The sequence below is a fragment of the Calypte anna genome, chromosome 1 (assembly GCF_003957555.1).
Source record: "Calypte anna isolate BGI_N300 chromosome 1, bCalAnn1_v1.p, whole genome shotgun sequence".
Taxonomy (NCBI): domain Eukaryota; kingdom Metazoa; phylum Chordata; class Aves; order Apodiformes; family Trochilidae; genus Calypte; species Calypte anna.
The window spans coordinates 93,342,979-93,360,640 of record NC_044244.1 but is presented as its reverse complement, the minus strand read 5'-3'; the positions used below and the strand labels follow the sequence as shown (position 1 = coordinate 93,360,640).

The 17,662-nt window shown below is 40.4% G+C and overlaps 1 protein-coding gene across 1 annotated transcript; it reads right to left on the bottom strand.

Annotated features, from left to right (window-relative positions):
* Positions 1 to 6,273: 6,273 nt before the first annotated feature.
* On the bottom strand, positions 6,274 to 17,059 carry GPA33 (glycoprotein A33). Its single transcript, XM_008503473.2, has 7 exons — positions 17,017 to 17,059; positions 12,363 to 12,514; positions 11,296 to 11,506; positions 10,580 to 10,738; positions 7,655 to 7,768; positions 7,028 to 7,151; positions 6,274 to 6,355 (listed from the first exon to the last, which is right to left on the bottom strand). The coding sequence occupies exons 1-7, from the start codon at positions 17,048 to 17,050 to the stop codon at positions 6,274 to 6,276; spliced, it is 876 nt and encodes a 291-aa protein (XP_008501695.1). The 5' UTR covers positions 17,051 to 17,059.
* Positions 17,060 to 17,662: the final 603 nt, after the last annotated feature.

The window sequence follows — 17,662 nt, the reverse complement described above, 5'->3', positions numbered from 1 at the left end:
TTTTATGTCTCAGTTTTGTCAGGAGCTCTTTGTTCAACCTCTGCTTGTTTCCTGTTTATCTTGGAGGAGAGTGTTTGCTGTATCCAAAGTAAGATTGATCTTTATTACATCTTTAGCAGTATGTCAGTCATCAACATCTTAGAAGGCAGAAGGAAGGCAGGAATTTTCTGCATGGAGGGTCTGTCCAATATTAGGTGTTAGTTTTTGCTGTCTGAGGGCATGTTGAACTGGGTGGGGGAAGCAGTGCTGTGATCCAAATGGCACAGCTGATACTTGTTTCACTGAATGTGTTCTTTGTCAGCTACCTAGGATGAGGCCCACCTGGACTTGAACCCAAGTAGAAAACTTGCTCCCATTTCAGGGACTCTGGGTCTTGAGCCATGACAGTCAAGTGGTATTGTGCAGGTCAGATTCTTCCGAATAAAAATTTGTTGGGTGACTGAAAAGAGCGTGTATTCAAGGAAGCCCTGTCTGGATTTCCTGCCAAAATATCTGTGGTTTTCTGCAAATATCTTTTTTAAAACCTGCATAATTAATTCAGAGGTACTGTGGTTTTTTGAGCTGTTAGTTGAATTAAAAAGTGCTAATCCCTTCCCCTAGTAAGAATTTCAAACTTTTTAAAAAATTTAACACTCAAGTATATGTGTAAAAATTAGTTTTTAGGTTTCAGTTGATAGAGCTATATGCAGCTGATTGCAAAGGCTTTTAAGATCTTTCCATATGACAGAGTAAATGTACAGAGTGTAAATGACAGAGTGAGGCAAGGTAATAACAAGTTTGCTACCCAGTTTCTGCCCTCTTGGTGCCTTCTGCAGGATTATCATCTCTCACTTCCACTCTAGAATGAGCTGCTAGGTGGTTTTTATTGTAATGATTCAGTAAAATGAGGAAACCAGCAAATGATTCCATTAGTCTAATCCTGTATTGTCTCGGTTCCCTCACTTTTCCTTGAGTCTGTCTTAGAAGCTCCCACAAGCTTCTCTAATTTACCATTTAAAAATAATTTCCCTCACTCCCTAGTGAACAGGTGAAAGGAAGGAGAGAGAAGTTCCCAATTCCCTTATGTTGGGCTATAATAAATTTAGTACTAGTTCTAACACATCCAGAATTAATCATAATGGTTTGTTCATTGTACTGTGAACTTCAGATAGAATACTGCCTCAGTGTCTTTCCTGGAACAGATGATACAAATAAATAGAAAAGTAGTGCTGTTACTCTAGCAACAGGAATTGTGAGATAATTAACTCTTGTCTGTCTGATCAGTTCTGAATCGTGTGCTATCCTGAATCGTGTAATAAGCAGTGACAGCTTTTATGCCTGTGTAATACCAGAAGTACTTTTCGAAATGCTGAGTTCAGTGAGGAAGGCAGTGAGAGCAGACCCCGGGGGTTATGCAGGAGAAAGTAGGGGTGGAATTCCAGGAGGGAATAAAGCTCTGAAGAATAATGGAGTTCATTAACAGCAGTGTCTTCCAAATGCAGGTACAATCCAGGAATGCAGGTAGATATCTCAGGAGATGGCCTTGTCTTTACAGGCAACTCATGGCTGCACTCTAGTCTTAGTGCTTAGTCCTTTGTTTCAGTTCTAAGGTCTCTCAGATCTCAATACTAGGAAGGGCTCAGGAAGAAGAACATTAGGAGTGCCTGAAGTTGGAGTCAACAGTTGGGAGATCTTTACCTGTGTAAGTCTATAGGGCCAAAAAGGAGTAGGAACCACACCTTTTTCAGGATGCTGAGAAGCTGTCTGCCATGGGAAGGCTCTTCTCTTACCTTTGAAAGGTTCCAGAGAGCATGGAAAGTCCACCACAATGGAAGGTAAATATTGCATCCATCTGCCAAAAGTGCCATCTAGGAAACCCTAGACTGCTGAGCTTCACTGGACTCATTGGAGAAAGTGTGGAGTGAGTCCTCTTGGAACACATTTTTGTGTGTATGAAGGAGAAAGGGACTGGATTTCTCAAGGCTGACCCTGATCAGCCTAAATGCTTTCTGTGGAAGGCTTTTCTATGTGGTCTCCCACACTGTGTTTGTATCAAGTAGAGATGTTGCAGTCTAGATGGGTGGACAGACAGATGGGTAAAAATACTCTGCATGGAGGCCTGTGCCAATTGAGCTGCCTATACTATGGCCTTTTTTAGTGTCCAAGTCCAGCAGTGCCCTGGAGGAGATGAGGGAGTTCACTTTTTCCTGCAGAAAACACTTAAGTTGGATCAACTGATACCCTTGAGGTGTGCTGGACTGCTATAGAGAAGGATCTAAAGAGGCTGGAGGGGTGGGCTAATAGGAACCTTAGGATAAGCAGCAAAATCTTCCACCTAGGAAAGTAGTACCTTGCAACAGTACAGCCAGGACTGGCAGGAGAGCAACTTTGCCAAGAAGAAAGCCCAAAAATTAGGAGGGGGGAAAAAAAATGGAAGATGATTTGGAAGGTAAAATAGGAACAAGGGTGTTGATGAGAATACTTGCCTAGCAGGGTTTGTCGGGGCACTGGGAATCCTGACTCTTCTTTATCTCTGATTCTCCTGCATTGTGCTGATCTGTCTCCAGTTAGGTCATTTAACTATTGTCTCATGGGTCTGTCTCTCATAAATGGTAGGTATTTGCTTACAACATTCAGTAGCCCTTTCAGTTTCTTGAATGATAAGTGCCTAGGTAGGAATAACTCTTAAATAACTACTATTATGAGCAAATAATGAACATATTTTTCCCCAGTAAGCCTTCAGAATGTTATTAGCAAGTAAAAATGTTACTGTGAGTGGGAACACTTGAAGCTGGGAAGTGAAGGAGCAGTGTACTGGGGAGATGTTTCCCTCATTTAAACACGAGAGAAATGTAGTACAGTCCTTGTTAATGTAATTGCTTTGAGCAGTGCAGGGTGAGCCAATTTTTCAAATTGTGTGCAAGATTTCTGTCCTGCCTACTTTTCACTGGGCTGCTAGACTGATGAAGTGGAATTCTTTGCTGCCTTCATGTTTCATTATAGAGTAAATGGCCTGCTGCAGGTTGCTGAGGTAGGGTCAGAAGGAACACTGGGTAGTTTTAAAAAAACCTTTTGATATGTGTACCAAAACAAATCTTGTCAAGCAATGACATAGCAAAATTTTACTGTAGTTGTTATTCCACTTGGGGTAACAGATCTCAGCAGACCTGCAGATGGGAAAATGGTTTGGTGAGGGCTTGAATGCTTGTGTTCTGTTTCTTCCTAGATGAATAAAGCTTATATGTGCATATTATTCCATGTGAAAATTGAACATAACTAAACAGTAATTTACTACAGGCTGTGTATAGGGTAAAGTAAGGAGTTCACTTTTCTGCCTGGTCATTCATTTTCTGCCTATGTCCTGTCTTTTGAGGGAAGTGAATATTGAGATTGGGTATACATACATATATTCTTTTAAATTAGTTAAGTACTGCTAGCCTTCCTCATCTTCCCCCCAAATACATTAGTGCTTCCTTAATTTTATTTAAAGTTGTGGGTGCACTACAGGCTCTTGGAATTATTTCTGTTTCAAAAAACACAAGATGCACAAGTGATTAATTCAGTTACAGGAAAACCTTGGAGTAAGCTAAGAATTTGAGTAAGTGTATTTGTGGCTGACTGAGTTTCAACAAATTGGCTGAGTAAAATCACATGTAGCATTCTGAAAAATACATAACTTACAAAGTTTTAGTCTCATTTAAAAAGAAGAAAAATATATAAGCAGTGGTGATATATCTCAGCTGTTTATCTGTCTTCTGTCACTTCATTTATTTCCCAGTGCAGAACTAAGCTTAGCATTGCAAAACGTAAGTAGTTTTGCTTTAGTGGTTGTCAAGTTTTACTTTCTCTTTTTCTCTGCTAGTGCTTATGGAACTTGCTTACAGAAAACTGAATTAATGTTTTGGAGTGTAATTTCTTCTCTATTTTGTCTGTTTTTTTCAGACAACTTAGTGTAGATTTGCTAATCTACATTTTTATTTACATTGTAAAATGAGCCATGTGCAAACCTTACTTCAAGACTTAATCTGACAAGTAGCAATTAAATTTCACATATTTCATGTGTCCTAAGAATGAGGAGTATGGAGTAAATGGTTTAGAGGTTGGAGCCAGTTTCTGGCCATAAATATTTCTGATAGTTGTCAAGTCCTTTTGCTAAGATCCTCAGTGAAAATCCACTCTATTTTCCCTCAGCAGAAGCCTTCTTCAGCCCCAGGGTTACAGGTGTTTGTGATGGAACATCCAAATGCTGACTAATGTCTGTAAAACTCATAAAAGAAGCAACTTTTGTTTCACAGTTAGAACTTGTTACACTGCTAATTAGTTAATTCCTACTATACTTGTGTCTTGCAAAAGAGAATAAATGCATATTTATTCTTTGTATTACTGATTCTGAGCTATGCACCTTTTTTTAATCTGCTTTCAGTGTCTGTGTGCAATATTCTTTTTTAATCATCCATTTTTGCAATGCTTGGTTATTCATCAAAACTAAGCACAAGTACAGGTCCAGAGCTGCACTGAAGATTATTCATTGCCAGAGAGATTTGGGTTTGTATGTACTTTGTAAAAAAACTGACTGTTGTTCTTTTTGGTTGTTACTAGTACAAGGGAATAACTATGTTTGAAGTACTATGTAAAACAAAAGCAGCGAGAAAGCAAGCCAGAATAACAATTCTGGTAGTCTAATTTGTGTAGGTCAAAATCTAGAAAACACTGCCCATGTGTAGGAGGATTGCTGGTTCTTCTTTAAAGTTGTGAAGTTATATTTTAGATTTTGTTACAGGTTTAAAAGTAACTACTTGGGAAAAAAGGGTATGTGGGAGCTTCTGAAACTCCTGAAGTCAAAGTTGCAGTATAGAACTTTGAAAGGATAAATATTGTAGTTTAAGTCATTTATCAAACATGTCTGTTTTTATTATTACTAAGAAGCAACACCGCCAAACAGCTCTTAATTAACTTGATTTCTGTATTGAGTCTTTTAGACAAACACAGACTGTCCATTCTCTTCCAAAGATAAGATGCTAGTGATGGGAATTCTTGACATTTGTTTGCATTTTACACATACAGTGCTTCTGTTTAAATAGCTATGATTTTGGATAAAATGGTACTTTTCTTCCTTTTTCTCCTTTTCCTCCTTTTTGTTTCCTTTTTTCTCTATTTTATTTAAAAATTTACTTGTTGTGTACATGCTCTCACACTGTCATTTTTCAGAAGCAGCAGTAGAAGCAATGGATTATGTCCGACTTGCCTGTGCAACAGGCAGGAGGAAAGGATAATGTAATGAAGATTATGAAAATAATTATTTAGGAACTCTGAGCTGGAACTTGTAAGTTCAGGAATCTTGACTGTATATAGAATCATAGAACCTTTCAGGTTGGAAAAGACCCTTGGGGTCATTGAGTCCAACCATCATCCCTACTCTGCAAAGTTCTCCCCTTAACCATATCCCCAAGACCACACCTAAATGACCCTCAAACACGTCCAGGGATGGTGACTCAACCACCTCCCTGTGCAGCCTATTCTAGTGTCTGACCACTCTCTCTGAGAAAAATTTTTTCCTAATGTCCAGTCTAAACCTACCCAGTTGCAGCCTGAATCCATTCCTTCTTGTTCTGTCACTAGTTGCTAAGTAGTTATTATATAGGCCATTAGACTGCTCTTACCAGCTGTCAATTACAAATCTATCTAGTTTCTTACTTTATCTGTTATATTAGCATACACTGTTTATTGCTTCAAACAGGGGCCTTTCACTGGTCATCTGAATTTTTTCCATATTTTTATTTATATCTGCATGTAAAATATATACAAAAAACACACTTAATAGAATGTCCTTGAAAATCAGCTTGCTTTGGTCTGCTTAAAATAATTTCTATATTGGACAATGCTGCAAGCCTTTGTTTCTTACCACCATAAACAAGACCACCATTCCTAGATAACTTGCAGTTGCTGACCTTGAGACCTTCTGCGAATCTGGGGATACAGCACAACTCTTTTCTCCAAATTGACTTGGTTGGCTTATTTTTTCAGAAAGTGGGAAGTCTAGAAGAGTGGTTAGTTTTGGATGATTGGGTAAAACAGTGCTTCATGTGTGTTTTTCTGCTATGAGGTTATGTATTAGCAGTCTTTGTATCTTAAGCACTTCTTTCCAGGGAAACAAGATTATTGTCTTCCAGAACTTGAAAGCAGAGCCATTAGCTTTCATTTTGTTATTCAAAAAACCTTCCTGTAGTAAGAAAAATGGATTGATTTCTACAGTGGTGTCTGTGCCTCAGTAAAACATGGAGATGGCTTCATGGTTCATACATGTTCAACATCCTCTTCTGCTCTCAGATTTCCTGTAGGCGTCTCCAAAGAGGGTTCATTTCTGTCTTCTTGCTCCCTAAAACATTGTTCAGGAGTGAAGATGTTAATTGAAACAAGCTAGAAATTTTCCTTAAGTCGTTTTGTGTTAGAGTGGTTTTAGACTGTTGTAACCTGACCTGGAAGTGTACCAAACTGAATTCCATCAATTAAGTCTTGCTGGTTCTGCAAGAGACATGTGATCTAATTTTGTGTTTCTGTAGCATATATGTAGAGAAAAGGTAACTGCTGTATCTTTCCTCATCCCACTTCTCTTCCAGTGGTCTGTTTTCATCATGAAAATGAAGAAAAGGTTTGACAGAAATGAAAGGTGGTAATTCTAAATGCAGAGCCTCATGGTGATTTAGGCTAGCAAGGATGGAAACAGCTGTAAGAACTCAGAGAAATGAGAAACAGTCTGGGCTTTTCTTATCAACTAGCTGTGCATGCTTGACTTAATTAGGCTTGCTAATTCAGTACCAAGGTTTGAATGTTTCCATTGTACTCTAGAGACCACAAAGGTGTCTGGTAATACTGGGCATGTTCCATGGAAGAGATAGGAGCCACTAGGGTGGAAACTGAAATAAGAAAGCAGTGCACAGTTTCCTTGATTTCTTTTTTCTCACATGCTTTCCACTCAGTATGTTGATGCTGGAGGGAGAACATAAACTCTTCTTATGTTCTGTTGACTTTTCTGGAGAAAGGTACTTACGTCATCTCATAGTTCTTGTTCTTGTCCTCCCGACAGCAGCAGCAATAGGCTAAGATACCAATAACAATAAGTGCAGCAACAGCTCCACCGATGATGCCAGCATAAAGAGCTATGTTCAGGGATGCTATACAGGAGAAAAAGAATTAACCCCTTTGCAGTGAGAATGATACCAGATGCAGTTACCAGACGTCAGATCTTCTACTGCATCCAGACTGAGTGGGAGACATTTATTTGACTACAGCAACTGCAATCAATTTTGTCCTGAGCAGGTGATAAGTCTGCAGGAGTAATTAGATAGTGATAGGGAGGAGCCTCTGGACCTGAACAGCTGATGTACTTTGTTGGTACAGTTCAGTTTTAGATGCTGAGAGCTCAGGCCTATCTCATTGTACGTTTTTTTGTCATCTGTGGACTAACCCTGGAAGTAAGTGCTCTATGGCCATGTAAACCAAGGCAGAGAATCTGACTTAAAGGTAAGTAAGTGTCCTATTTTTTGGAAACAGAGCAGAATTTTATACTTCTGTCTGCATTGCCTGCTTTGCCACATGGCTAGGGTACTTTCTCTGATACATTCTCTGATGGTTGGACTCTGATACTACTCTTTTAGTAAATAACCCCATCTCTTACGTGGCACAACGGTGACTGTCATGTTGCAAAGTTCCTTTCCCACTATATTTGTTGAAGTGCAGATGTAAAAGCCAGTGGTGTCTGCTGAGATGTTCTTCAGAGTTATTTGTCCCCCTGTTGGAAGACAAATCCAGTTCAAAAAAACAGATAAGAATTAAAGCAGAGAAGGAAGTGGGGACAGCAGCCCTTTGGTTCTGTCCCAGGGTGTTGGGAGTGATGAGGGGTTATTAAGGCTGATGGATTGCTCTGTCTCACTCGGGAGTTGCCATGCCAGTGCCTAGTTTTTTGTGTGATTTGTGGGAGGACAAACGGAAGTGTGCTGTTTTGATTACAGGGAATGTGGCATCTGAACATTCCTTTTAGAAAGAAAATTGTAGGTGGAGGGTAAAGAAATATGCATGCTTAGTGAAAGCTTGTTTTGCATTGGATTTTGTTGAGAAATACAACATGGCCCAAACCAGCATCAGTCTTTGAGAAATGGCCATCTGATGGATTTAATTGTAAAACAACAAAATGCTCTTCTGCCCTCCATCTCTTAGGATTTCACACCTGAACCGTGTAGCAGTGGGGGAAATAGCTTTCTAGACCTGGAGGGCCCATGCAGGCTGTGAAAATGTAGAAAAAGAAAAGCAGTGACATTGCATTGCTATGGTACTGATATTTTCTGTTTAATTCACTGAAGCTCAGAATGATGTACTAAAAGCTTAGCTGTCTGCTTAAAACAGTTTTTGTTGTTACATCTCCTAGTCCATGCTTTTTGCTTGCAATCTACCACTAAAGGTCGATATTCCTGCTTTAAAAGCAAAAGGCTCTGAATATTTTTCAGTGACTTGCCTGTTTTAGTTTCCCTGTGATCTTAGTTCTTTCCAGTCTGCTCGTGGGACTGAGATTCTGTGTAGTCTCTGCTGGCGCCTAGCGCCAGATAGTAAAATAGCATGATTTTTTTTTTTTCTTCTTGTAGTGTGGTGTTTATAGCTCTCAAAGTTAGTCTATTACTTGGCTGCAGATCCTCCTATTTTAAATCAAAAGTACTTGACCAACGAATCAATTTGAGAAAAATGCAGGTCAGATACTATCAATTTTGGAGTGGCTTCTGAGGGGATTCTACATGCTCTGCAGCACTGGGACTTGCTTAGCAGAGAAAGAAAAATTGCTTGTTGTGACAGTAGGGTACCCAGCCAGGCTGATGTAGAAGGGGACAGTCAGTACATCAACTGGGCATCTGTGCTCTGATGAAAATAGATATAAGGTTGAAATGGTTCAGGAGAGTTTTCTGCCTCAGTGAAGGACAGGTTGATGTCAGAAGCAGCAGCATCTGCTGTTATGAAGTGAGAAATCCTGGGATGTTCAGGGCTGTGTGTGACGCGCTGGCACCACTTAGTGGACAGTCAAATGTCCCTGGTGACATTTCAACTTTTGCATCATTCACACAACAATCAGTGAATGTGTGTTGAATATCCTATTGAGTCTGCTTATAGTTAGTTTACCTCTTTGGCAATGCTACAGTAGCTTTAACAAAAAAAAAAAAACACCAAACACAAAAACAAAAAACAAACAAACAAAATGTTCAGATACTCAGTTTTTCTGGAGCTGAATATACCAGGAGGAAATAAAGTTGTTTAAAGGAATAAATCTGAGTCCTCCATCACTCTACGCTTTAAATGGTATTAAACCCTTGTTTCTGTATGAATGCTTTTACAAAATATCCTGTCACAGAAAATCAGATACTGTTCTATTTGGGTTTTTTTCTTCCCAGATTCTGACTTGAAACTAATTAGGGCCTGTGTGACTGTCTTAAAGAATCAGAAGCCCCTTTCGTGCTCAAAGCAGGAGTAGTATAACCCTTTCTGATAACTTGCTACAGGTTAAGAACAAGTCTCTGGAAGGAAAATAGCTTCAATTGTCAGTAGTTGTGATGGAATGGCCTTTGGAGTGTTGGTTGATGAGAAGCTCAACATCAGCCAGCAGTGTGTGCTTGCAGCCCAAAGAGCCAACCATATCCTGGGCTGCATCAAATGAAGTGTGGCCAGCAGCTCAAGGGAAGTGATTCTCCCCCTCTACTGTGCTCTCACGAGATCCCACTTGAGTACTGCGTCCAGGTCCCCATGTGTAGTCCCCAACACATGAAGGACATAGAGCTGTTGGAGTGAGTTCAGAGGAGGGCCATGAAGATGATCAGAAGGCTGGGGCACTGTCCTATGAAGAAAGGCTGAAAGAGTTGGGGTTGTCCAGCCTAGAGAAGGTTCCTGGGAGACCTTATAGCATTCTTCCTTGATAGGGGCCTACACGAAAGCTGGGGAGGGACAGTTTAAGAAGGCATGTAGCCATAGGACAGGCGGTATAAGCTTTAAACTGGAAAGGGGTATATTTAGTTTAGACATAAAAAATTCTTGACTCTGAGAGTGGTGTGACACTGGCACTGAGCAACCTTGTCTAGTGGGTTATGTCCCTGACTGTGCAGGGGTGTTGGAACTAGATGATTTTTAAGGTCCCTTCCAACCCAAACCGTTCTATGATTCCAAAGCCAACTGTTGATTGCCTTCACCACAGCAAGTGATCTGGTTGTTGTGGAGCAAGCTGGGCTGTGAAGATGCACCAGTTGGAAACTTCGGTGTCATTCCTTATGAGCACCTCCTTGTGTTCAGCAAACAAGCAGTTCTTTCTGGCTGCTTCCAGAATGAGTCAGTTTCTTGTCAGGTGAGAACTTAAGTGAAAATCTTATTTTGTTAGTTCAGGTAACAGTCCTTTTCCCTCTGCTGAGTTACTAATGAGTGTGTCTTGTATCTAAAGAACAACTTTTCAAAATCCTAGTTAGGGAACTTCCTAGAAAAAGCCTTAAATGTGGTTTTGTATTTGCAGTTCAAAATGTTTCCAACCTGGATCTAGAGAAAGCTCAAAAACTTGAGGTCTTTGTATAACCCATACCTTCTGTTGTTTCCAGAGGACGGGGCTCATTTTGTACATTGAAGCTTTGCCAGGTATAGCTGGGCTTTGGGGAGCCCTCATGGGAAATACAGGTCAGATTGATTGTCTGTCCGTATTCTGCTGTGCCGTGAATCTTACATTCTGGTTTAGATGGTGCAACTGAAAGAAGAAAAAAGGAAGGAACTTAATTAGTCAGAAGTAGGGTTTTTTGTTTCAATCCATCTTCTGCACCTGCAGTCTTTATTCTTGTCAAACAGGTCTTGTATGAACCACCTTTTTTTCAAAGGAACTGGATTTTGTCTGCAATTTGGTTTACCCTTCTTGGGACTGGTCAGCCAAGAAGAAATTGTGACATGCTTTTTGAGGTACCTCTAATAGAGTTGGGTAACTCCCCCCTTGATAACTGGAGTAAGATAAGCCACAGGGGGGATGAGGAATGCCTTGTAATGAGGCAGAGGTTATTAAGTAAGTGATCTGTATAACCCTAAAGACTATTTTGTACAGTCAGGTATTAAGAGAGTTGGGTACTCTAAACCTTCCACCCTTCTTTCATAGTAGTAGGAAAAAACCAAAGATGGCATTGTGTGTGATGCTCTCTTAGAAGGTTGTTTTGGGGGTTTTTTTTGTAACAAAATCTGTTGTATAAACCAGTGTGGATGTTAGAGGAAGGATGGTGTTTTATCTGACAGGTCTGGTGTTGTCTCCATTATGCTTACCAAGGACTAAAAGAGACAGGATTGCAGTCTGTCTGGGGTAGTCATTCCGAAGACGGACGCTGCAGGCGTATGTCCCGTTGTCTTCCATGGTGGCTGCGTTGATGGTGATACTGATGTTCCCTTTGTCTACGTCACCACTAAACTGTAAACGGTTTTCATAGCCCTTGCCATACTGTACAAATCCATCAAAATACCTAGTCACAGCATCATCCTGATAGAGGGAGGGAAAGTGATCACTTAGTTTCTGCTGTATGAGTCTACAACCTAACTCAATGGATTAGCCCGCTCTTAGAGCAGCTTGCAAAAGAGGGCCTTAAGCTACCTTATTTTTCCAAAACCCCAAGCACATAGAAACTAAAAATGTTCTGGGTTTCTGTTTGGAATTCCCTTCTCCCACATTATCTGAATTCAGAGATAGCAGATTTTGCTGGGGCTTATTCATCTGTCCTCTCCATGCCAAGACACCCTAAGATTTGTCTGAGGTCCATATGTCAATCAAATTCACATATGAATACACAAATTCCCTGGCTTTCTTCCAGCAGGGACTGTCAGAGAAGAAACCCTTGGCAGTTACTGTGAGGAGTATTTCTAATTTCTAAGAAGTCAAGGAGAACTTAAAAGGTCTCCCTACCTTCAAATACTCATGTGAATGTAGAAGACCTCAAGAATTTCTCCATGTGCTGTCATAGTCAACTTTAAACTTTTTAAATATTATCAATGGGATGTATATATATGTAAATGTATATACACTTAAAATATACAAATCTTTTTAAACAGTATCTGAGTATTTTACAGATGTTAGTAGATGTAAACCCACAGCACATCCAGTGATGTATCCTCAGTAGACTGATAGAAGAACAGGGGAGAGAAAGTAGGATGGGGACTTGCCTAGTATCATGCAATAGGTCTGGGATAAATTATATCCAGAATCAGAGCTTCTGTTTGTATAGTTCTGAGATGGAAGAAAGTCTTGAAGGAATGTTTTTCTTCTTTCCTGCTTCCGTCTCTCCTCCCAACCCCCTCTTGAATGCCCTGTGTTATGTTTCTTTTTATGCAACTTGATTTACCGGGCTATTGATTTTTCTCCAGACAACAAGGTCTCCTGAGGTAACGGCAACATCAGTTTTAAAATAACAGTGGAGGGTTACGTTGTTCCCTCGTGCCACCTTTGTTTCCTTGACAGGTGCTTCCACGGTGAGAGCATGAGCAGTTGACAGAACTAGGAAGAGAATAAATTCTGCAGTCAGCAAAATTAATGACATCAGGATTCCATGTTTTGTGTCTTTGGCTTTCTCACATGCCACAATAACCCCACATCCTCTCTGTCATCCCTGGCATTCTGCGCAAGAGGTGATGCATGCTACGGCTGATTGACTATAGGAAACTGCTGCACAGGATGGCTAACAGCTAAACTCTGCTTTCTATTCCTTGCTTCCCTCTTCTTTACCTGGACATACATTGCCATTAAGTTTATAAAGATATGTGGGTTTTTTTCTGAGTCCTCTTTCAGTGTGACTGGCATCCATTGACAGTTCTAAATGTACACAGGGAGACAGATAAACTGATAATACAAGTGTATCAGCAGTCTTAAGGATTCAGGCTAAAGTAACAAATTGATACTGTGAAATTTCAGGGATGAGGGAAGCTGACAAGTAACTTGACTCAATCCAAGTCCATAGAGAAGTGACATTTTGTGCTGGGGAATCAAAACTTGTTAATGTAATTCCCTGAAAAGAGAAACATCTAGAAAAGCAAAAAGAGCTTGAAAGAAACAAGAGAAGAGTATCTATTGGATTTTAAAGATTAGCAGGGTGGTAGTCCTCTTTCCCCAAGAGGAAATGTAGCTCCTGCCTGTGGAGCATAGGAATAGCTGAGGGTTTAATAAAACAGAAATCCCTCTGTGTTTCTTGTACACTGTGTTCCGTTTGATTGATGCTTAATTCATCATACCTATGCATTAGCTAGTGGCAGGTTTTAGTTATTCTCAGAATTGGGCAGGAGTTTTACCTCTGTCCTTTCCCAGATGACCTTCATGCCTGTGGCAGCCTATGTTTAAAAACACCTGCATTGTCCTTACAGTTTGTTTGTTAATGTTTTTTTAATGACACCAGACTAAATCATTTTAAGTCTGAAACCTGCTGAAGAGTGCATGGAGACAAGAAAGGGAGTGCAGCTCAGAGGCACTCCCATAGCCATGACAAACGTGGTTCAGTATGGAGGAGAGTGGAGAAAGACAGAAATATATGCTCATCCTGAGAGGAGCACCATGTGTGTGGTGGTAAAGGTTTGTTTCTGGAAGAACCAGGTTGAGTAAGTGTTCCCTTGGGAACTTTTACAGAAAAGTTGCCATCTAGCAAGGTTTGGGTTCTCTTCCTGCCATATCTCAGTCCAGATTAGATCCATAAGGAAATGTAATGTGCAAAGTGGAGAACAAACTGCATTTAGTTTCCACCTTGAGTTGCAAATGGATTGTGAATACATGCTTATTTAGTCAGGAAAAGACCAGAGTCACATGCATTAGGTCAGTGAGTGTAAGCTGTTGCCAAGTTGAGTGCAACCAGATGATTGACTGTAAGAGCAATGAATGATAGTGACTCCAAGAAAATAACAGCATAGGGACCCAAAAGGTTTTGTAGTCATAGTACTGGGAACCTGCTGGTAGCAATTCAGGTACTTCCACAGGTTAAGATCAGACAGTTGGCATGGAGATCTGCTCCCCCTCAGCAGAGGTAAAAAATTCTGTTACAGCATCTCAGATCCAGTCTGTTGCCCATAGCAAATGGTCCTCCAAGTCTCTTCTTAGAAATGGCCTGTACTGCTGCATCTTGCCTCTATGAGAGGAGTATGATGGAAATTTTCACAGCAGCCAAATCTTTCCCTTCATTACACTGTTTTTTCCTTGCATGCAGGCAGGGATTTACTCCCTTCCATAGCTGTCTTCAGAAGCAGCTTTAGACATTTTCAGCAAGAGTATGAAGACTGCCTTCTGAGCTTGTTAGTACCCTGGGTGAGGAGAGGCAGCCACATGACTAGGGCAGGATGCTTCTAAATGAAATTCACACCTTTCTGTGTTCCCCATCCCATCACAAAGTTGTTCTGTGGTCTTGTACAGTTTGTGCATGCATTTTAGTCTCTTCCTCTGTGACATGGTTGTGGTGGATTCTGTTCTCTCAGGGATTAATTAATTTACAGCTGCTGACACCCATAAGAATGAAGCCAGCAGGGTAAACTATATTTCTATATTTCTAGCATGGTTTTATTGCAGCCACTCCCAGTTCTTTCCCAGCCCTAGAGCACCCAGTACAAAGGCCATGTTTGCCTAGCCCTAGGGCTCTTTCTGACTTGTGTTTTTAAGTTGTTCCTCTATATGAGAGACATTTAGGAAAGCTTTCTCTTGGTCTGTCATGACTGGATGGAAAAGTTTTCCAGCATTTAGTTTAAAAGTGCCACCATCTCTTCTAGGACACTTAGCACACCCCATTTTCTGTGCTTTTGTCACTTAGAAACTGGTTCTACCAGGCTTTGGTTCACTGACAGGTCACTAACTCAGCCCTAAGGCAGAGAGGAGACTGCCCAGCCCTAAGGCTTCACCCCCAAAAGTGCTTTTCCTTCCTCCAACTGGATGACTCATATACTACAATAAATGAGATTTTCTTTTTTCCAAACATGCCTTGAGTGCAGAGTTAAGGAACAACTGAACCAAACACCATGTATAGGAGACACAGACACCTAACAAGCAAGACTGCTTATTCATCTGTTCCTGCTATCCTAATATCCCAGCTGCTTCTGATGCTCTCCCATTTTTTACCCACATCTCTTTTGGGCTCCTATTTCTCCCTTGCTAGGGCTCCTTCTGGCTCTTGGGGGAGCTACACAGTTTCTTTATGAGATGCAGTTTACTCACGCCAATTTTTTTTCCTTTTCTCAGCTCATTACACTTCACAAAGTCATCAACAGCCAGCTAGTCATACTCAGTATGTCTAAAAATTGGTGTGTAAACTTCAGGGGATGGTTTTTTTCTGAAAAAAACAGAATTTTTCTGAAGTACAGCTGGGGGTAGGAGATGGCTAATTCTGAAACAACTTCAGAAAAGGAGAGAGGAGTAATAGCCTATATAGTTCTAGAGGGATGGTGTTACCTAGATTTAAGCCTTAGACTTACCTTTATTTTGCTGTTACTAATATTTTAAGAAGTTGAGAACATTTTTACTCCCTCTGTTTAACTTAAATGTTTGTACTTGTACAAAGGAAGAAGAAAATCAAAGTGACTTGCCTACTTTCACATTCCTTACTGAGTAGAGAAAACAGAATGGAGGACAATTAATGCAGCTGGAAAAAATTAGAGGAATAATTTGTATGCTGAAAAAATTGAGATTCTCATCAAGCAAAACTATTATTTCTGAATTGTCTTGCTATGTTTGGCTAGTGAGAAAAGTGGGAGAAGTGGAAATGTGTTACTTCACTCTTACGAGGAAATGGTCTGACTTCTAATTCCTCAATAATTTTATGTCAGACTGTAGATGAAATTTAATTTCAAAGTGGGAGGGGGGAAACCTCTTAAATGTGAAATTTCCATTAAAAGTAAGTATTTTCTTTGATTCCGAAGGACCATTAGGAGCTTTATGTTCAGCAGGTACACAGGACCAGTTATTCACACAATTGCAGTGAAAAGATGTACAGCCTGTGCTGAGACCCTGATGCTGCTCGTTCAGGGCAGCTCTGACATGCCAGCACTGGTCCAGGGCAGGAATCCACTATAATGTGTTCTCCACATTTTTTTTACAAGCCAGTATTTTAACACTGAATTATTACTATTTTACTGCTGCCCAAAGAGGCAAGAAAAGCTTCACCCAAAATAACTATCTGCTTACAAAAAATTTCCATCTATAATTTGGTTAGCATGAAAAGTAGGAGTAATGAAGAAGGAGAATGAATACCAATGGTATTACCATTGGTGGCATGACCCAAGTCACATTGTTGCATACGGAGCACGTTGACTTTTTCTAACTATGTTAAACGTTTTGAATTTCCTTCTTCTGGGTCCTGTTGCTGAAGTGAGGCTTTCAGGAGTTTCGGTAAATAAACCCAAGTTATTTCCATGTGCATAGCTTTGTTTGAAGCCTGAAAGAAGTATAGAAGCATTGGTATGAGAAGACAAGACAGGTCAAAATGCAGTGGCAATGAGACTGCAGGCTCTGGAAGGCAGGATGAGAAAGGGTAAGTCAGATGAATGCCGAGGGCCAGCTGGCTGGTTTATATGTCACACTACGTTTGTTGTACATCCCCTTAAGGTAAATAATATAGAGAGCTCACAGGCTGTATCAGAGTACATATAAACAGTGTGACTTAAACTTATGGAGGCATATGCTACATGCAGATTTATATAGAAAATAAAAACTAAGGACTCTTCCACTTCCAGTTGAGAAAGTTTCTTCTTCAGAAATAAACATTGTATTTAATGAGAGCCACTAAACCTGCTTTTAAAATGACCTCATGAAGGATAGCATTCTTTTCCTGTTCCTAACACTGTCTCATGGATTTACGAGATTCCTGTGAGTGTGGACGTTATTCAGCATAGAGACAGCAAACATCCTGGATGATCATAAGCATTAAGGAACTTTTGCTAAACAAAAAAGAAACGTGAAGTCCACTGGAATATTTGGATGGACTTTGTAGTGTTTCCTTCTACCCAACCCTTCACAACATAAAAGTTAGAACTTACTTGCACTGAAAACGAACAGCCAAAGTCTTTGCATTGCTATTCTCCTTATGTCTCCTTTGTTTCACCTGGAGGTGCTCTTCTTTGTAGTCACCAGGTGCCAGGGTAAGTAATTGGCTTTAGCTGAAGGGCTGCTTCACAGTGGCATCACAGATTCACTTCCTTGGTCTCTTTTAAAGCGCTCCTTCTCCAGTCTGCCACTCCCCTCCCAGGCAGAATGACAAGCCAGATCAGCTCTAGGCTTTGATATTGCTTGCTGCTCTCTGCCTAGGGGCAGAGAGACTTGTGATCTCCTTCCCCAGTTGTGAACTTTCTTCCTCAATTAAACTGCCTTTCCCAGTTTCTCCTAGCACACAGATACATAAAGCAAGAGAAGAGGCAAACCAAAGGGTGTGGTGACTGTAAGTATATAACAATTGAAGTTATGCATGTAATGATATATAACTAGGGGAGGATAAGCCTCACTCATCTTGAATATTTATTAAGGGAGTCTAGGGCCACAGTTAACAAAGGTATTGATGTGTTTCACAGAGGAGGCAGCTGCCCTCATCCAGGCTTCAAGGAACCGAGCTGCTTAACTCCACTTACCTTAAATACCTGTAAAACATGTAATTCATGAGAATTTGATGTTATCTAAATATGTCAGATG